This window comes from Anopheles gambiae, chromosome X (genome assembly GCF_943734735.2).
Source record: "Anopheles gambiae chromosome X, idAnoGambNW_F1_1, whole genome shotgun sequence".
NCBI classification, from domain to species: Eukaryota; Metazoa; Arthropoda; class Insecta; order Diptera; family Culicidae; genus Anopheles; species Anopheles gambiae.
Window position 1 is genome coordinate 21607304 of NC_064600.1, and position 21717 is coordinate 21629020.

The 21717-nt window shown below is 41.4% G+C and overlaps 3 protein-coding genes across 11 annotated transcripts in view; 1 reads left to right on the forward strand and 2 right to left on the reverse strand.

Moving 5' to 3' along the window:
* Positions 1–21717, forward strand: part of LOC11175752 (frequenin-2) — a 152816-nt gene that overhangs the window by 46255 nt on the left and 84844 nt on the right. For all 8 annotated transcript variants that reach the window (XM_061641175.1, XM_061641192.1, XM_061641206.1 and 5 more), the window contains one exon: positions 10444–10517. In XM_061641175.1, the coding sequence (XP_061497159.1) occupies positions 10444–10517 (74 nt within the window). The remainder of the gene's footprint in view (positions 1–10443; positions 10518–21717) is intronic.
* On the reverse strand, positions 11420–20169 carry LOC133391066 (uncharacterized). Of its 2 annotated transcripts, XR_009764542.1 has the most exons (5): positions 19665–19676; positions 16971–17063; positions 13654–13776; positions 11752–13589; positions 11420–11689 (listed from the first exon to the last, which is right to left on the reverse strand). XR_009764542.1 is itself a non-coding variant. In XM_061641162.1 (3 exons), the coding sequence occupies exons 1-3, from the start codon at positions 19804–19806 to the stop codon at positions 16149–16151; spliced, it is 987 nt and encodes a 328-aa protein (XP_061497146.1). In that variant the 5' UTR covers positions 19807–20169. The 2 variants fall into 2 exon arrangements, 1 of the variants encoding a protein (XP_061497146.1); XM_061641162.1 differs by lacking the exons at positions 11420–11689; positions 11752–13589; positions 13654–13776 and adding an exon at positions 16149–16539 and having other exon boundaries at positions 16610–17063; positions 19665–20169.
* LOC133391065 (uncharacterized) lies at positions 14913–16183 on the reverse strand. Its single transcript, XM_061641152.1, has one exon. It carries the CDS (start codon positions 16181–16183, stop codon positions 14936–14938), a length of 1248 nt encoding a protein of 415 aa, XP_061497136.1. The 3' UTR covers positions 14913–14935.

Genomic DNA, 21717 nt, shown 5'->3' on the forward strand with positions numbered 1-21717 from the left:
CCCATGGCCACCCCCCTTCCCGCCGGCAATTTAAGTATACTGTTCAATCTCCCAACAGCTGTGTGCCACTACCCCCTCCTCCCTGTTATCAGTTACCATTGACAGGGGCCTCAATTCGTCTTTCCGCCTTTCATGAACACCTTCCTTTCTATGACCGATGGATCATATCATTTCGGAAAAAACACATTTGGCGACAGTTTTGCACACACACGTACGCTCATACCCTTGCCCAGACGGCTCAGCATATCTGTGTAATCTACAACATACGAAAGCAAAAGCTTAGTGTAACAAAGTTATGTTTAATGTTTAACACGTTCAGATCGATGGCAGGCCCCACTGCCTGCCAGTGAACTTTCCAGCCTGCGTTCTAGGTGCTGGTGGAAAGGAAAGTTGATGAAAATCAGCGGCGGGATGAACATGTTAATGCGAATTAGGATTCAGCGCGTTTCATAGCAAACCAGCGTTAGCTAGCGATTCCTTAGTCATTTTTACATTGCAGCAATTGAACTTATTGCGCTTCTTTTGTTTGATTTGTGAAAATGTAACTTCATCGCCGCAATGTTTGTTAACGGCATTTTTGGCGCCACAACAGCTCGCGAGCATTGTCCACACGCGAGAAAGAGATGGCGCTATGGAGGGAAAAAGCACGGACGACGGCTGACAGCGAATGGCCGTCTGACGCACCAACACATTCAAACCTTCGACAGCGCGCTCAGGCGAGGGGTACGAGGCGGAGCCAGGGACGGGTAGCTCGACGAGCTGCTTGACAAATTTGCCGTTCGACGGAAAAAGATGGCATGATGAAATTCTCAGAACTCTATGATTTCTTCCGTCGCTTTGCGCAGCGGGACACTGCAAATGTTCTAAGTTTGCTGCAGTTACATTTTTTACTGAAAGCTATTGAGTAATACATGGTTTTGTCGTTTCACTGAATATCAGTAAAACAAATTACTGAAAATGCAGCTATTTATTCTATCAGTAGTAGTAGTAGTATTTGTTTTTTGAATAATTACATTATTGCGCGTATCGCATTTTTCCTACAATTTTTAATGGGTCCATCATTTTAGACTCTCCTCATTGTTCTTTTATATTCGTTATATATAACATTGTTGGAGTTCTATTTTGCTGATTCTTCTCCTCTTCTTCTTTGGCACAACAACCGTTGTCGGTCAAGGCCTGCCTGAACCCACTAACTATTGAGGTGGGCTTGGCTTTCAGTGACTTATTGTTACCTTAGCAGGATTGTCAGTCCTACGTATGGGGAGACGGTCTATTCGGGGCTTGAACCCATGACGGGCATGTTGTTAAGTCGTACGAGTTGACGACTGTACCACCAGACCGGCCCTTGCTAATTCTAGGAATGGTTTTTGGGTGATAGTGGGAAAATTATCACAAAAACCCACTGAAAAGTTTTATGTAAGAGCTAACCTATAACTATCTATGGCCTAAAGTAACCTATCTAATCCATCGTAATAACTAACTAAGAATCATAGCACTAGCTGTTGTATTAAGCTGTTGGAACTATTACGGCACTTGTTTGTATAATTTTTGTATAGCTTTTCAATATGGACATTTATATATTCAGTGTTCAGCCTACTGTGTAAGGAAGCTGTTCTATACCATGGAGGAACGTTAATGATAATTTTTAGAATCTTATTCTGTAATACTTGTAATCTCTTTTTATGGGTGGATGCGCAAAATGTCCATATGGGGGTAGTTTTATTCTGTCAAAACGACATGCCTGAGCCTCAAAAGAAAACATAATGCGATGCCCGCTTGCTCGTGATGAACAAAAATTTGATTTGGTAACCGCTTATAAACACCCCGATAAAATTTTAGGTGAGTATTCGGCTTGCGGGATTAACGTTTTGGTTGAGAAAAATCTTCAAACCACTTTGCTGTTCATGCTGAAATTTTGTGGCAACCGTGAGTGCATACCAAATCAACAAACTTGTTTCGACAAAATACAGTTCACATCTGTATAAAACTTTATGAAACAGAGATGAACATGAGCAGAATAGACTGCCACCCTGCGCATCAATAAAAACCCCAATTTAAATACTTTTTTTCGCCAATTTTTAATCGATATCAATGACTAAACTATCAGTAATGGGGCCCTTTCCGTTGTAGGTTCGTAGGCTGAAATTTCAGCCTGTCAGCTGTTTGCATTTTGTAGCAGTTTTTGAGCAGCTATCTAATTGAGTATAATATACAGGTGGGCTTATCTCAAGGTGTATGAATTTAGAAGGCTGATTTTTATCGCTTCTGCTTCTGAATGAAGAGTTTAAGAGTGTTTTGAGTATTCATCAAGCCTCAAGAACGCTTGTTTGAACAAAAGTTTTCACCCATTCTGTCAAAAAATGATATTCAAATTTGGTTTTGAAAAACATGCAATGAGACCACCTGAACTACATACACTTGATTCTAGATTCCACCACGTGATCTCTTTAATGCAAGTTGGGGTAAATTACCTGCCATGATCAGAGTTGGTTTTATTTATTCTTAAAAGAAGTTAAAGGTTTCGCACTTTTAGTTCCGAGTTGTATGTCGGAAAGTAATCGTTTTCGCTAAGCCAGTTACGTTTCTCTTTTATTGACAATAACGATGGTTCTAAACGATATTTTCTTTCCTACTTCGCAGTTTCCAGTTCGTGTTTCAAAATACGGACGATTTGATTTAAAATCGTCATCGTGAGCATAACATGAAAACAACATTTTTGCTTTTACGTTGGTGTTTACCTTTACAATGAATACTGAAGTACCGTCTTGCTTCGAATTACGGCTACTTCATTTTCAATCGGTCAGAGCGATAACTTCTTGCACGCGGGAAAAACAATATTTTCATTCGAAAGTAACTGTAAATACCATGTGTTGCAGTATGTTTGTCTCAAGTGATCCGCGGACCACAGGTTGGAGACCACTGCTTTAGATCAGCTGCTTTCTAAATGATCGAGCGTTGAGGGCCAGGAAAATGCATTTTTTTACACATACATTATTATATTATTACAGTTAATACACAAAATAACTGGTTTATGATATTAAACAATGCGATTGGTTATATTGTTGTTTTTCTTAAAGTATTATATCATCCAAGCAAGTTTCAAATACATTTTATCACCTTACAATTACTTAAATTGATTGTAAAGATTCTTCAATTATGGGTCAGCAGCATAGTGTGCAAAAGTCATAAATAGTTCCAAACAATTAAGCAAAATCGCAATAACGCTTCTTATTGTACCCTTCCTTCCATGTTGCAAATTGTTTTCAGGATATATCTGAAGATGGTACAAAAACCTTAACAGCTGAAAAATTATCGAGACAAACGTACAAACGTTCAGTATTATTATGAGGCCACGGACAAGTAAGGCCAGGTCACACAAATTGATAGCGCATTTCTTAAAAAAAAAGCTCCAAGAAAATCGTTGCATTTTTAAAAAGCAATAGTGTGTAACCATTGTTCTCGTAAAATCAACAGTCAGGTTTTTATGAAATTATTCGTTTCTATTTTCTTATTTCTTCTCAAATTTGACCATATTGATTGGTCCGACAATCCATGTTATGGTGATCAAATTTGGAAGAGTTCAACGATATGAATTGTCATATTAAAATATGTTCAGTTAATTTTTAATGAATAGGATCTTCCCATCTTTCAAAATCGCGCAAATATTTTCTCGGGCCTGACTGCATATTGTGGCGGGTCGGACTTTGCCGACCGCTGCCGACAGCTTAATTAGTTCAAATTTCCAGACCATTCCAAATTTGACCCAAACCCTTCAACAGCTTGCCTTTCCACCGAAGAGAACTTCGCCCAGACCACAATTTTGACTGGGGCCCCAAAGGTTAGCCGGGCACAAGTTCTTAGTTTTTGCGAGATAACATAGACACAAGCCAAATTAAAAAGCGCACACATCGACATCGGAATCGATTCTTGAATGAAACCTCAACAGATAAAAAGAGCGTGCTTGGTGTCAGCCAATTTTTCTTGTTAATTTCTACGGCTACGAACCATTGTGTTGAGATCGGTTTCGGAGCCTTTTAATGTCGTATGTCCTTGTAGTTTGCGTGAGGCATCTCTTGTAACGGATTTTCGCTTTACCCAATTCGTGCGTAGCATTCAATGCATTTGATCCAATGCTTTGGGCCAACGATGATGAAATGATATTGTTTTGAGCTGTGGGCATGTATCACAACGTTCTGCGCTTCCAACTAAGGTAAAAATATTGCACATGTTAAAAAGGCAAATGTTTTCTGCTTCTGATAGTAAAATGCTTCTGATAAATAAAATAAATATGCTTCTAATAGGTCTGGTAGTAATAGTAAATCTGATTGTAAACATAAACTTGTAAACATAAACATAAACTGATTGTAAACACTTGTCACTTGTCACTCAAAGCGGCTGGTTGTGCTCTCTCACTCTCCTATTTCCAAGTTAATTTTTTACCGCGATTTTCTTGTTGATTAAGGCTTGAATTGTTTTAGTTCGGTTAATTTACACTCGCGCGTTCACGTATCACAAATTTGTGCGGCACCTGTGAATTGTACGGTTCAACATATAAACATTACAATCCGCCTGCGGTTGTTGTGATCACTCACTGTTCAGTCGAACTTTGGTCTATTTTGCGATGGCGTCTGTGATCTGTAAGAAATGTGAAGGTGCTATTAGCAACGATCCAATTCCGTGCTTCGGTCTTTGTGAACACTATTACCACGATAAGTGCATTGGACTTTCAACCCCGCTCCTGCCTGAATTTAAGAAGTCACAAAATTTATTCTGGGCTTGCGCGGATTGTGCTCAGCGTTTGCGGGCCGTTGACACTTTACGCTTCTCGTACGGCCTTTCTCGTGACGCTGCCTACCTGTTGAAATTGTTGCAGTCCGATTTCCGCGATTCCTCACGTTCTGTGCAGGCGGCATCAGCTGGCTTGCGACTTGAACTTTCCTCTTCACTGGATTGTTTTAGAAACGAGATAGCTTTGATGAAACAGGAATCAGCATCGTCAATTCGTTCCGTGAAAGATTTCATCGACTCACCTACTGCTTCTCACTCAATGGAACGCAACTACTCACAGGCTCCACTACTCAAAACGCTTGATGAAGTTAAGCATGGCATCAAGGAGCTTGATCTCATGCACCGTGAGCTTCTCACTTCCTTCAACTCCCTAATGAACAAGCTCAACTCTCATCTTGCCACGCATACTACTACATCGAGTGCTCACCATTCTGCGATTCCTGCAACGCACTCAACGACCACGATTCCAGTTGCGGCCTCTAAGTTCACCCATCAAGCTGTTGGTGAGAATCCTTCTAAACGTCGATTGTTGGATCGCTCTCCCGACCCATCGCCTACCAATACCGTTACACGCGCTATGCTTTCATCGGGCACAGGGTTGTCCTGCAATAATATTACGACCGTTCCTGAACGCCCACCCCGTACTTGGGTCTTTATCTCCCGTATTGCTCCTGATACTCCGATTGAAGCGATCCGCGAAATGGCCTGTTCTAACATAGGGACAGACGACATCTTGGTATATAGCCTTGTACGACGCGACCGGGCTTTCTACGCTCTCCTACGTATCTTTTAAAATTGGTGTACCGGATTCGCACCGGGCTATTGCTTTGACTGCTTCAACCTGGCCTCGCGGGATCTCTTTTAAGGAGTTCATCGACCTAAATCCCCGCTCCGTCAATGTTTGGCGACCCACTACTGTAGCATCCCTTGCACCTTCTGCGCCTATTAATCGTGAATCGGATCATCCTTCCTCGACACCTTCTATCAACCACACGACACAACTGCGAAACGCTGATTTCACTATTTCGCCAGATCATGGCCCTATGAGCTTGCCTTATACGCAGTACTTTCAGCAAGCGTAAACCGGCTGATCCGGCTGAAGATTCTCATGAACTACCGACTTTACCCGAATTGATGGAAGCTAACCCTGCATCTAATACACATAATCCGTCCGACTCTCTTTCGCCGTTAATAACTTGCAGCAAGAGCACTCCCGGCGCATCTCGCTCTCTCATCCCTTCGATCGATCAACTAAACATCTACTATCAAAAAGTATGAGGATTGCGCACAAAACTAGACGAGTTACGCCTCTCTGTCTATCTGAGCTTGATATGGATGTGTTTGCATCGTGCGTTAATCACTTCATTCCTACTGGTGTATCTCGTGAAAATGTTTCTCTGCTTGATGGAATGTCGGTAAACGGTTTGCCGCAATTATCTGGCATATAAAATATACGCGGAAGTCAATTGGACCTTCTATTTGCCAATGCTGCCAATGCTATGCCTTCTTGGAGCGCTGCTCCCCCGTCATAGCTTCACCTGTTCCACTCGTCGCGCTAGACAATCATCATCCTGCTCATGAGACAAGTGTGCTCCTTACGCACTCTCGCCCTGCATCCTCTCAACGAATACCTACGGCTCGTATGTTCAATTTTAGGAAACTGGACTACCAAAAGCTTCATCATATTTTAGCCGGTACCGATTGGTGCTTTACTGATGATGACATATATCAAGCTGTAGCAGCGTTTACTAATGTAATCACTTCCGCCTTCCCTTCCTGCTGTCCTCTCCTATCCTGTCTACCGATCCCGTCTTCGCTCCTTTTCCGTACCATAAACTCCTTCCTACTCCTTCGTGAATAATTGTATACTATAGTCAGTAAGCACTATTGCTGTAACCCAACGTGGCCGAGCAATTAATAAAATAAAAATAAATAAATAAATAAATAAATAAATAAATACACCCCGGGAAGGGGGGGGGGGGAAATGGGGGTATATTGGGTTGACAACACCAAATGGAAAGGGCCCCTCAATCGACGGAATCATCAACGGGGCCCCAAATGGCCGAGGCAATGGAGATTGTTCTTCGTATTATGGCTGTGTATGGCTGTATGTAGATGCAGCTGTAACGGTTTTTGGTCTTGTTGTATTCGCAAAAATTGAAATAGTCGATAAAAACCATGTATAAATGAACATGGTCCATAAGTTCCTTGAGTATTTTTATACCATTCCCCCTTTCCTTCTAACTGAAACCTTTCCCATTTCCCCTTCTCTTCGGTTACAAACTTGATGTGTTCGATTAGAGCCAAGAATGAAAATTTTAGTTTTTGCATTAACACTTTAAGCGCCGTGTCATATAAATTCGCATGACGGTTTTGCTCACCGTTCAGCTTTGCATCTGACGCTCAGTGATTCTCTTGAGAACGAATGATGTACACAGCAAATTTTCTCATCCTGCTTCAGTAAAGTTTTTTACTGAAACGGTTCAGTAATAGAATATTTTACTGATTTTCAGTATGAATGTCATGTTTTTACTGACTTTCAGCAAAACAATTTACTGAATGCATTTCAGTAATACACATTTTACTGAAAATCAGTAAAATAACTGTTAAATTAGTCGTTTCACTGGATATCAGTAAAACAAATTACTGAAAATGCAGCAATTCATTCTGTCAAATCGACCTGTCAGTTAGAACATCAAAACAAAACAATGCGGTACCTACTTGCTCGTGATATGCAAAAAGTTGGTTTTGTAGGCGCTTACAGGCACCCTGGTGAAATTTCAGGTGATATTTCGGCTTACGGGATTAATTTAAAAGAATTGGCAGTCGTGTTGGTGTGTAAAATGTTTGCTACAATCCACTGTGCTTGCTGAAATTGCGTGGTGTCTGTGAGCGCTTACTGAACCATCTACACTTGCGGCGGTGAAATTCAGTATAAAAACTGTATAAAACAACACGAAACATGCATTAATATGAACTGAGCGACTAGCAATATCTGCGCATCAATAAAAACTCAATTTAAAAGAAGTATTTCGTCATTTTTTAATCGCTACCAACTACTGAAAAATCAGTAATATGAGAATGGCTTTACTGGGATTTCAGTAAACGAGCTGTCATTTTGTTGAGCACCGGACATTACTGAATGATTCAGTAAACATTCTTTTTACTGAAAGGATTACTGAAACTTCAGCTAAAAAAATTTCAGGAAAGAGAGAACGAGAACGACATGTGCTACGCCGCTTATCGCAATGAAACAAAAGAGTGATAACAATCGCACGAGAAACTGTCGCTCTCATCGCTCTCTTGCCATGCGCTACGTGCTCACTCAAAAACTGTGACGTCAGGCTGGCGGTCAAAGTGTTAAAAGACACACACAATCCACTATCCCAGGCCAGGAACGTGAATACCATTTTTCGTGTGAAACAGCTGTCTGCTTTTGGCACACAATCGCAAAGCGGTAGCAGGGGCCCCGTATACAAGAACAGGACGGTTCATCCCAGCCAAGAGTGCACAAAATAACATCGATTTAACCATTTCTCGAATGAAACCTCACCCCACTGAAGCACCGTTGACCAAACGACCTTCCTAGGCTTTTTAAAGCAACGCGAGCTTGGTGTAAATTTTTCCTGCTAATTTCTCCGGCTACGAGCCGGTGTATTGAAATTTTGTGTAGGGGCCTTTACATTTTTGTCTGTGTATGATGTGTGTTTGTGGCTGTTGTAACGGGTTTTCTTTGAGGTTAAACGCAGCGTTCTGTTCAGTGTTCTGTGGATTGGATTTTAGCAGCAAATGTCTCCGCGTTTTTTTGGTGAGCTCGTGCACCGACCATCCACACCAAGACACCAAATGCACGGGGCCCCTTATTGACGGGGCCTCCTTACCGACGGGGTCCCTTCATCGAAGAGTCCACATAATCGTTTTTTTTTTACTTCATAAAGATGAAAACCAAGATTTAATAAAAGAAAGCTGCAGAAATTTTATATATTTCAATAGTATTTTCTTATTAAAACGAGAATTTGAACTTCCACGCATTCTAAGGGTAGCTTCAAAATGGCCCTCAACAAGGTTGATTGTGAACCAATTCGGCCCGCGAACTGAAAAGTTTGGAGACCCCTGCTCTACACCACGCTCGCTTGCTCTCATGCGTGAACGCTCGAGTATATTCCCTCCATGTTATGTTTTCGCAGCTCAACTAGCATAGTGAGAATGTATGTGTTTATGTGCAGCGAAATTTTTTTCTGTATCTATCTCCCCCACCCCCACACACTCACATACACTCGTCGCGCACTCTTTAAATTTTCCCGCACAGGCTACGTACAACACAATACAAAAGGTCGTTTTAACCGCACGCTCTGATCAAAGTCGCGATGATACAATCGGATCACCGACACACCAAGTAACAAATTTGATGGCGAAGAAAAAGTTTTTTTGATCAAATCGACAACACAGTGTTGATCTAACAATAGATCTGTGTGGGATAGTAAGGTAGGTGGGAGAGACAAGAGAGGAGTATAGAGAATTCAAAGAAGGGGGGGGGGGGGGGGGCGTAGAACAACGTAAGCGTGAGTCGTTGCGTGTGTGTGTTCACTCGAGTACTAATTTTTTGATCTTTCCTGGAACCCATATGTTTTACATTTTTCTGACTCTAAGCAACCAAAGTAGCACGGGAAGTAGAAGCTACTTCACGAGCTACTCTTTTCGCTACTTTTCCGCGTTTTGAATCGCTTGGGTTCATATTTCATGCACAAAGTTTTATCCCAGCATTTTATAGGGGTTTCGAGGATTTTATCGACATGTTTAGGGAGTTGTAGTTTTGGTCTAGACTAGACTCTTTAAGCCAGATTTAAAATTGTTCGGAAGTAGGCGTTGACATGTTCGGCTATACTGTAGAGCTATCATCCTACCCTTTGGTAATCTTTCGTACCCCTTGGACTGCAGCTTGGATAAATCTTCAGTAGTAAACAAACGGGCTTCGAAAAAAAATGCTATTTTTAACTAATTTATGTATTAAAATGCTTGGGGAATGATAATTTGATACTAAAAAAAATAAGAATGAAAAACTAAACATTGTGGCACAGGGTGTAAACTAAACATATGACAACACTACAGAATCGCCATACACGTCAACGCCTACTTCCGAACAATTCTGTATAATTTGCAAAAAAAAAGCTCAATTTTGCAAACAGAGATACTTGTCTCACGCGACATTTCTGGTTCATCCAAAATAAACGAATCATCCTATTTTTTGAACGAGCCAGACTCATTCCAAATTCATAAAAACAAATTTGTACTCAATTAAAAAAAAATTTGATGTTTGTGTACAATAAAAATATAGGTTAGCTGGTTCAAATGAGCTGCTTTAATCCACGCAGAGTGAAATTTGAGCTACTTTTTTGTCGCACGAGACGTTGTCGCTCTATGTCGGTTGTCGGGAACGGTAACTCGCTGAATATGTCTATACAATCCTTGAAAAGCTTATATCTTAACTGCCTACTATGCACTGGCATGATAGATTGGTTGTCAGTTCTCTCACATATATGTATCAGCAACAGTCTCAGTGTATATATAAGCGCTGTAAGTTATTCAACTCTTGCATACTCATCAATTTTCTAGAAGTGCTAGGCATATAATTAAAATTCTATTTTTTGTCTACAGTTACAGAAAAAGAAATTCGACAATGGCATAAAGGATTTTTAAAGGACTGCCCCAATGGTTTATTAACAGAACAGGTGAGTAATTTAATTATTGAATTAATGGGTGCGATCGCCAATGGAAGTCGTGAAAATAAAGGACGGTTAAAAAAGACGATATCTGCTCGATTGCAGTGTTTCATTGTCAAATTAACAATTGTAGTAGACTAAGATTTTTTTGTTTTCCAATTAAATTGAGGTTTGTCTAGTATGCATTTGTGTATTTATGAATGTGTATTAATGGGTTATCTTATTCCAAATAGACAACATGTCCGTCATGGGTTCAAGCCCCGAATGGACCATGCCTCCATACTAGGCATGGGCAAAACGATTCTTTTCACCGAACGCGAACGAACTAGTTCGCTCACCAAAAAGAACCGAACGCGAACGACGATTCTTTCGTTCTTTGCTTCATGAGGTTTTTATTCACAAAGAACGCTCGTTATCTTTTTCATTTACCCACCATAGACGCATACTGTAGCCAAAGAAGTACTCATTCTGCGGTTGAAACCAATTATTTAAAAACATTAAACACTCGGCTGTCTGGTCAACACAATCCATCGCAAAACCGACCAAAAACTGTAAAACATGTAAAGCATGTAAAAAACTAATACGAGCAAAAATGTCTCCTGCATATATTGTACCCCATGCCTTATACACACTTAAGGATTCTATTAAAAAAAAAACTACTTAAATATGGATCAACATGATGAGCGCAATCAATTAAGTTCAGTTCATTCGCGAACAATGACTAATCCGTTTGAACGGGCTCGATCTAATGAATTGTATAGGTATAATTTCAATACCAACAGAACACAGATCGAACACCAGTTCGAACACGTTCGATGAATTCAGCCCTTTCAACAATCTCAGAGAGAGTTTGTATGGAAACCGCTTATGCTTATTCTTTGCTTATTCTCTGCTGCTTGGTATAACCAGAACTCAGAGAATAAGCATAAAATGAACCGGCACTCAGTGACGTCACGGATCGGATCGAATCCCGTCCGGAGAATGATTGTTCCAAATCGCTCAATCCATCACCACACCCGCTGTCAAAATGAAAAAAATCAAACGCAACTGCTTTGTTTACTTTTTATTGTATAAAAACTGCGTGTTATGCCCATGTAGTGTGTACGTCGAAGCTTCCGATTTTTTCGATTTTAAACGCTACACTTGTCTGGAGGAAGGCATAGTCGAGCTCTGCTAATAATCTGTAAGTATAAAACTAATAATTATTTGTGAAAAATATCAACATATCACTCCTTTTACTAACTTTTCCATTATTGTAGGCGTCTTGTGATACCGACTTCGTGTATTCGTGTAAAGTTATTTTTTTTACTGTTTGCTAGTGCTGCTAATCTGTAAGTATATTTTAAGAGCATCATTATAGTTGTAAACAAAACAAACTACAAAATTGATACTTCCTTCATCGTCATTGTAGGTCTTGATGGAAAAATCTAATGCCGGTAATGGAAGTTTTGCTGAAAGCATTGCTATAGAAAATAACAGACAGCTACATACGCTCACCAATATGATTTCTGACGTCCATCTAAAATTGGACGAGGTACTTGTGCAGCAACAACAGCTTTTAACACAACCTTCTCCGAATTCTAATGATGACCATAGTGTTCCGGTTGAACAGGAAACTGAATTTGTGTTTGCATTGATTGCATCAGAATCAGCCCTGGAAGAGTTCGATAAAAGCCTTAATTTGGAGGAACAATTTGTTAAAATGAAGGAATGGCTTAGTAAACAGATTACAGCTGTACAAGGGAAAAGAAGAATGCATGATGCATTGTATCTTATGTTCAACAGGGTTTTTCTTATGGAGTGCTGATGGAGCGGAAGAGGCCGAAATGGTCGAAAAATAGAGTTTAGAAAACATAAGCATGTACTAAAATTATTCCGTACAATAGGTGCAGTAGGAAATATTGATGTGGGAGACAAAGGCGTTGAAAAATTTTTCGTCTCTAAGTTCAGCAACGCTAAAACAGGGGCCAAAAAAACAGGCGCTATAAAAAGTGTGAGCCGGGGCGAATACACACGCAAAAAAAAGAATGTAAAGAGTAGTTTGTAAGGTTTTGTAAATATATAAGCATTAGTTTTAGTTTTTGATTACTGTTCAAATGTATAGATTAGGCGTTTAAAAAACTTTTTGTAGACATGAACTAAACTTCCGAATATGAACTAATTCCAATAAAAGTTGCTATTGAACCGTATATATAACAGCTATTATTTATGTTATTTTGCACTTACTTTCAACCCAATTTTTAATTTTTTTTTTAATTTTTGATTTATAATAATTTTGTGACCACCATGATCAGTACATAATCAATTTAGTTGCGTCGTTATGTTTCACGATTAAAATAAAATATGGGTAGGAATGATTACTTACTATCAAATCAATTTCAAAACTAGAATTAATAGCTACTTTCGTTAAAATATGTTAACCCTCCTTAAGTATTAATGGCTATAGCAAGTGTTTGAAGTGATGAACCCTAAAAAAACCAATTCATTTGTTATTTACTATGCTTAGTTAGGATGCATCATACCTCCATATAGTATAAAACAGTTTCTTTAAGTTACGCATAATGACATTCATTCTTACTACCCTTATTAGCAGTGTTAGTATGTACAACTATAACCAAACAGAACACTACTTGCTTCTGCATAAGTATCCTGAATTGCTTCCAATCTAACAACGCAGTTTGTCAGTTGATTACTTTGGTCTAATGGCTTAGACGTGTGGCTTAAAGTGGCCCGACAATCTATATCTGTAGGCTGAAAATATAATGAACATACTAGCATTAGAGCGTGTTTGGAATAGAGGTCCCTAAAGTGTACTTGCCTGAAGTAGTGTATGTTTAAGCGGTTTATGTTCATGCATCTGCTTAAAGATTAAGCACAAGCAGGCAAGGTCATTCGTCGTGATCCTCCTGCTGCACATGGAGATTATTCTCTTTTGGCATGGCAAATTTTAAATCGATCAGCAACAGGTGGCACGCTTCGCATATCAGCTGCATATCACCGTACTCGATGCCGTTGTGTACCATATTCACAAAGTGACCGGCATTCAGAGAACGGACCACCGTTCGATTTGATGCAAATAGTCTACTGGAAGAAAGGTGACAAACCGGGTTAAATATCAGTCAGTTGAAACACAAGATTAACTCACCTGGTAGATATCCTTAATCCACGGTAAAAGCATCCGGGTGTCCACCGGGCATGAGAGAAGGAACTATAAATTTTCCCCGCCAGAGTAAAGTCAGTCTTCGCGGTAAAGTTGATGCCTGATTACCTAAAAAAGTAGAATAAAAAATAATCTAAATTAAACACAAACATTTGCCGTGCGATTTCTTAAATGTTAAGAATTAAGTAATATTTCAAACTTCAATTTGTTCGTCACATCAATTTGTTCTACGCAAGTCCTTTGACTTTAATTATAAACATTAACTTACAGTACTAGTTATCGATCCATCCTTCCTCTACTGTCGTTATACTTCATGTCAAAAAAGTTTCCTGGAACATAAAAATGAACCCCACGAGCATATTTAAACTGTTCAATAATAATTCGCTTTCCTATAAATAAAATGTCTCTTGCACTTTGTATAATGTTAATGTATCCCTGTGTTAATTTATTTTATCCCGCCAGGCATTGAAACATCCCAATTACTTTCCTTTACAATCCCCTTTCCGATTTGCCATGTGCCACCTTCCGCCCGAGTAGTTGCAAACTAGTCCGTGTATCGTAGCTTGGCTGGCACATGTTAACACTCTGCACGACAAGGACGTGTCGGAATAGGAGTTGAATGGGAGAGCCTCTATTATCCCTCAAAGGGGCTTCGGATCCCATCCCTTTGCAGAGCATGTTAGTGTATTAGTTTGTTAGTCAAAATGGGTAGAATCCAAAGAGACAAAAAAATTAAACAATTAAAGAATTAAAACAACCATCACCCATATCCTACCATAAAACCCCTGCTTCCATGATCACGAGGACACAGTAGCTCTTAATTAGAGATCTCAACGGCTCACTAGTACAAGACTTGCGGAAACGCGGGCATTACAGTGCATGGGGCCCCGCATGGCAAACATAAAGCTATGTACCAACAATGGTCATTGTCTCCCCATAACAAATCTGCTATTCTAATACTATCTAATATACTACTTAACCTAACCGTGTTAATATACTAATCTAGCCTAACCATGTTATTAAAAAAAACCTTAACAAATGACCATTGTGAGCTTTATAATGCACAAAGCGGTCAAAGTGGTCGGCCCACGTTAAATCGGGCAACAAAGATCCAGTATAGTGATGGAAACACATCGTATGCGATCATATAACTTAGAAAAGGAATAGAACTTAAAATATAAGCAATAATAAATTAATAAAAATGTTAATCAGAAAAGGGGACAGTTAGTGACGGGTTACATGAAATATGTTAGTTGATATAGTTAGTTTATTGAAAAGTATGGAGAAGGGGAGTTAAGGAGATTAGACTGGAAGATAGTTGCGGATCAGGATGTTTGAAGGAAGTAGAGGGTAGGCGAAGTGCAACAAATTTGCACTTGATCGCATAATGTGGTATTTCCACCGACCTGGACGGACCATTTTCATCTATCTTATAGATATGTAGGTCGGTAGACGATAACTGTTCACCGTCTACCGACGCACTAAACTGCTCCGTCCAGGTTTCATACTGGATTCCAATTACGGTGTACAACAGCGAAGAAATCCTCTTCGCTTCTAAAAATTTTATAATGCCATTTTCGGTGGTTAAAAACCATTGATCCTTAAAGTTTGGCAGTAGGACAAAATCGGCGGTTACGTGTATACCGGCACCATTGCCCTTCAATCGGGGGTATGTTTGAGTAACACGATTGGTAGCCACTTGCACTGATGCAATTTCTTGCATACGGCCGGCTACCTGTGTTACTACATGCGTGCCCGATCTCACATATCGGCGTACAATTTGAAGATAATTCTCATAACGATATGCGGAATATTCAGGAACCGCTCCAAACATGTAAACGTCTCCTGACACGTGCAGGAGATTGTGGACGTTGCTGGTCATATGGGCTCGACCATAATACTGCGGAAAGTTCTTTACAAAGTAGTATAAGAACTTTTCCGCAAGAGGCCAAAGATGCTTGTGTGCCGTTGAATTAAAAATCGTCACACTGCAAAAGTAGCACAAGAAGTGATTGAATGCATCAAAAGACATAAAATCCTTCAAGACCGCAATACTAATATGAAGAAGGAAGGACCGAAATTCGGTGGCCTTCCAAAAATGGCGATAGCGGAAGGATCGCATAGGGCGATTCACTTCCGAAGGAAGCCGTGTCTTTATCAAAAAAGTATTCACGGCTTCCTTTTGTCGGGGTGACCACTTTTCAAAATTTTCAAAAATTCCCTCGTATAACCCTAGAACAAGCTTTAGGGTCACCCCGCGATCAAACTGATGGAGACCTTCGTAGGGAACACCGTCGATCATATTAAAATTTTTGAGCTTTTCTAATGGTGATCGCCATGGTTTGTGGTGGTCTTTGTCTACTCGTTGTTTAAAGCCGACGTCCGTACGCAGTTCGGCGTCCACGGATTCAAAAATCATTTTGTGCTCCGAGTTGAGGTGTACCCCTACACAGGTACACTTTAAGCACCCATGCGCTGCATTAAAGTAAACTGTACCTGGAAAGAAACAAAACATTAAATAAAAAAATATTCTTAATTTTCATAACAATAGTGCTTTGCATACCTTTAGCAAATGCCCGCGCTGGAGAATCGGCGACAAAAGCACTTGGTAATAAGCGTACCACTTTGTCGCCGCACCGCAAGCCTGTTTCTTGGAGTCTATTAAAGTCCTCCACTAGTGGGCCTAAGAACTCTTCCACCAGCCCCGGTTTAGTTTGTCCGCAAAAAAGCCCGACAAGCATTACCGGAGCCTCAGGCAAACTTTCCACCCATATTAGAATTGGCCACAATTGCTTAGTGGAACTCTTAAATAGGGGAAGCCCGTCGATCGACATTTGTATTTTTAAAGTGTCGTGTTCGGGAATGGTATTTCTGTAAGAAAGGAAAAAAATAAATTAGGAACACTATGCAACCCAATAAATAAAAATTTATAAGCACTTACCTAAAATAGTTGCGTAGGACCGTCTCAATCCCCTGGTACCAAAATTCACCGCCCGAGATCGTTTGTACTTCCAAACCGACCTCGGTGGGGGTTTTGAGGAATGTCCGCGCATCTTTTGGAACGTCTAAATGATACAAATTCCGCAAGACCGCCAAAAGTAAATTGAGCGTCGTTCGCGGCACGTTTTTAACAATAGCCCATGTTCTCAGGCCTTCAATGGGTGATAATTTACCCATGAAGGCCCAGGCTTCCTCCCAACACGCTGTGATATCTTCATCATCACTGCCGCGATCGGTATCCTCGTGATCACTATCTGAATCTGAAAAAATAGCTGGAAAAGGGTTAGTACTATCTAACTCACCGTCACCTTCAAGTAAATCGTTGTTAGTTGGATAGATGTTAGGCAAGTTGAAACCATCACCAGAAGTACTGCTACTATATACATTGTTTTCACCTGAAAAGGCAAGACAAAAACACAACGTAATTAGTTTTGTGTGATTTTTACAGTCCTGGAAATATTTAAGAACAACTATTATAATTCCCCCTTTTTCAGTAGTAAAAGAAAACATCACCAACATACTTAACAAAAAAAACTGACTCTATTGAACCTATAGCTGATTTACCCATCTTTTACCTTTAACGAACTTGATGATTAACACGAAGAACAAATAAAGTTATTATGGTATTGCGGGCAATACGGCCTTTTTCAACCATTCCTGCTGAATAAAAAAAGCATACCCTAAGGTATTTGAGATGAACTATGCTCAGCATGTTCTTCTATAAATAATTCTCACCAATACAAAAAAAATTGTTTACTATCCATCTTATCCCAAATACAGCCCCCAAACAGTGAGTGGCCAAACAGCGGGTATATCAACTAACATAGCAAATAAATGGGCAAACGTAGCCCAAATTCATTTCGCTAGATACGAGGCAGTCTGCTCGTGCCGATCGCTTACTCGACAATGCATATGCTGTACTTGTTTGGCACGTGGCGAAGCCGCCAAGTGCATCACTTCATAACTCCAACGCTGCTGGCATCAAGAACGCGCACCTAAGCTAAGTTGGAGAAATCCGACAATCGGTCCGACCCAGACGCTGTCCGGCGGGCCCGGCATGATGCGAAAAGGGCTCTACACGGAAGTACGGCGTAGCAAACGGCCACCGTCGCCGTCATCATCACCGCGGACAGCGGTGAGACTATACGCGCAAGGATGGCGAGACTTCGGCAACGGCATCGCCAGAACCGTCAGGAAAAGCGGAAGAGATTGACGGAGCAGACACTGACAGCGGGGAGTCTGGGCATCCTTAGTTGGATATCCCTTCCCATATCGTGTACGGCGGTTTGTCCGTAGAAGAGGAAATGATAGCTACACATGCAAATGCGGCCTCCCGCTAGTCAATTTTTTAAGGAGTCAAAAGGATACGATCCAACGGGCTCGAACAATTTTTCTCTCTAGACCCTTCGAGGGGCTTAGGAAAACGGACAGGAAGAGAATCAGGAAAAAATAAAAATTTGAAGTAACAAACAACCTGCCTTGACTTCACCGTTCACTACACCGTACATCTCACACTTTGCTGGTGCTAGCCAAAAATCGTTAGATTTTCCAGCTCTATCAGATGCAATGGACTTAGCAGTAACAGTCCATCTACAATTTGTAAAATTCAATCCTTTCGGTGCCCCAGGAACGGATGGGATTTGGCTTATTACTACTGAAGCGACCCTTTTTGTTTCTTGTCGCTTCCAAAGACATAATACGACCGACGACACGTGCTTCGCGTGCTATCCAAAGGCGAACCTGGAACCCGCAGCCAACTATACACGGTCAACATAGTTACCTCATAGCGTGGGGTTCAACGCACTCCTAAAACCAGGCCGACCACCAATGACCGAACTGACAGAACAGCACCGACAGTGGAACGATCGGTCACTTGATGCCTTCCCCGCCGAATGATCCGCCCGAGCTTCGAACCCCCACCAACCCAATTTGCTGACGACGATGTACACCTCATGGGACAACCCGAACCAGAACCAGCCACATCCCCTCGTCCGTGTCACAAATAATTAGCACATAATAAAAGCGCGATCGAGAGTTCGATCGTGGCTATACTTCGCTTAAATTTCAGAGCTCACTTTCCTTCGAAGTTCCTGTGCTCGAAATAATTCCCGCCCGCTACACTACGCTGAAGTGCTGCGGGATACATTTAGTGCTCGTAATTACCGAGGCATGCTGCGGTTGCGCTAAGGGTTTCGCGCTGCTATTGTATGGGCTACTTCTCATGCGGTGGAAACGTTCAACCACCGCCAATCTGGTTGAGTATGTCTGCCTCTGCCACAGGACCAGATCGACGCGGTGTATCAAAGCTGCTTTTAACATCGTTACGTAAGTCTTGCTGCTTAACAAGCTTTAGCTTTACTTGCTGCTTAACAAGCTTTACGTGACGGACTATCCGGGCAGCTGTTGGCTTGGTTCCATTCCAATCTTGCCATATATGATCGTGTTTAAAGGAGATGCTTCTCTATACGCGGACGATGAAAAGCTATTCCTTCCAATCCGCGACCAGACAGATCAACTCCGGCCACAGGTCTCACTAAGCGCTTGCCGTTCCTAATGCTTTTAGAATGGTCTTGAGAAGTGCGTCGAGAAGTGTGTTTTTGTTTCGTTTGCCGGTGCCTCTTAATGTATGACTACGCGTATGACTACATCAATGCTCCTTCATGAAAAGTTTATCTTCTACAGCCAGCCAGAGAACATTGACGCTAAACCAATTGATTGGCTTACTAAAACAAATACCACGCGACATCGCGGACTGATTTCCTCCGCTCACACAATTTAATTTCATGTTTCCACAAAAATATTCCTCCCATGCTCCAAATATGAATATTTCATAACATAAGCACGCCAATGACATGCTTACGCTAGAAGCTTGTACACTAACAAACTGCTCTTCCTAACGCCGATTCAAACGGCAGTGTGTGGCCTTCAAGTTGTATCGTAGCATTAAGCACAACCTAAAATACATAACAAATACTATATTCGTTTAATTAACTTACCATTTGAGGTAGATGGCAATGGAATAATTTCGGTCGATGTATAAGGTTTGGGTTGTGTCCATTCTGCCTCCGTTTGGCGCTCGTACTTCTCCAAATAACGCTTGCGTTTTCGCGAAATATTTGTATCCTGGCTCGAAGACATGATGAAAGTTGGAGGTTATATAAATTGCTCAAATTTAAAGACAGAACGTTAGAGATAATGCTGAAAATGCGAAAAAAAGCACTGCACACAAAATCACTACACGACGCTGCACAATTTGACAATTGTTTACACAATTTTTTGTTCACCATCACACATTCACTTGACATGTCAAAAAATTGCAAGCCCCAAAGCGGGGATCAAAAAGGGGGGTCGGAGAGGAGAGAAGGTGATGAGATCGAAGCGGTACGAAATGACCGTTGCAAAAGCGCACGTTCGGAACGCTAAGTCCCAGAAGAGGGAGATCGAGCTACGAATGTGACAGAGAGGGCATGAGAAAATGAGAGAATTTGAGTGCCATTGTCGGGAGGGAGTTGTGTAGGTACGACCCGCTGCGCAAAGCGACGTAAGAAATCATGGAGTTCTGAGAATTTCATCATGCCATCTTTTTCCCTCCAACGGCAAATTTGTCAAGCAGCTCGTCGAGCTACCCGTCCCTGGCTCCGCCTCGTACCCCTCGCCTGAGCGCGCTGTCGATGGTTTGAATGTGTTGGTGCGTCAGACGGCCAATCGCTGTCAGCCGTCATCCGTGCTTTTTCCCACCATAGCGCTATCTCTTTCTCGCGTGTGGTCAATGCTCATGAGTTGCTGTGGCGCTTAAAAAACCGTTTATACACATTGCGGCGATGAAGTTGCATTTTTACAAATCAATCCAAAAAAGCGCAATAAGTTCAATTGCTGCAATATAAAAATGACTAAGGAAAAGCTAGCTAAAGCTTGAGGGTTTGCTGTGCAACGCGCAGAACCCTAATTCGCATTAACACATTCAGCCCGGCGCTGATTTTCATCAACTTTCCGTTCCACCAGCACCTAGAACGCAGGCTGGAAAGTTCACTGGCAGTCCTTGGGGCCTGCCATCGATATGAACGTGTTAAGCATTAAACATAACTTTTTTTTTGCTTTTGCTTTTGCAAAGCTTTTGCTTTCGCATGTTGTAGATTACACAGATATGCTGTGCCGTCTGCGCAAGGGTATGAGCGTGCGTGTGTGTGCACAACTGTCGCCAAATGTAATTTCTTCCGGAATGTTATGATCCATCGGTCAAAGAAAGGAAGGTGTGCATGATAGTGGCGGATTAGGGGAATCGGGGTCCCTAGGCGGAATGACGAGTTGAGGCGCCTCTAAATGGTAACTGATGACAGGGAGGAGGGGGTACTGGCACACAGCTGTTGGGAAATAGAACAGTATACTTATATTACCGGCGGGGGATGGGGGGGGGCCTTCTCGGGAGATCTTCTTCGACCGCCTAGTCCGCCTAACGGTAGATCCGCCGCTGGTTCATGACGGTGTTTTTTTACTGTAGAGTGCATCCTTCCCCCTGCCTGCAGCGTATGCATCGTGCAGGAGACAGTGTGGCAGTATGCAAGTTGCCCACTGGATAGGAGCGATCCCGCGGCACCTCATTACTCACATCTGCATGCCCGGCGTGGGTTCTAACCGCGTATGAACCGTCCGCCGTAGCAAGAGCTGACTATCCGGCTACGTGGTACTCAAGTCCTGAAAAGGCCGGTATGATCGCGTAGGCCATAATGACAATAATAATAATAATAATAATAATAATAATAATAATAATAATAATAATAATAATAATAATAATAATAATAATAATGAGAAGAAGAATTTAACATAGCAGTCCACACTCGGGGAAGGACTGCCGGCAATCGGCGTCATGATAACGACTACTAACCAACAAGCCACCAGATTCTGGACGGACAGGTGCAGCACCATACGCGCACCGTAACAAACAAATCCAGAATCCTCTGTTGTATGGATTCAATTCAAAATGTTGTTTCCACTTGCGTCCGCTAGCTGAATTAGAAATAAATGTGCAACAAATCACACGCATGTTTGCTT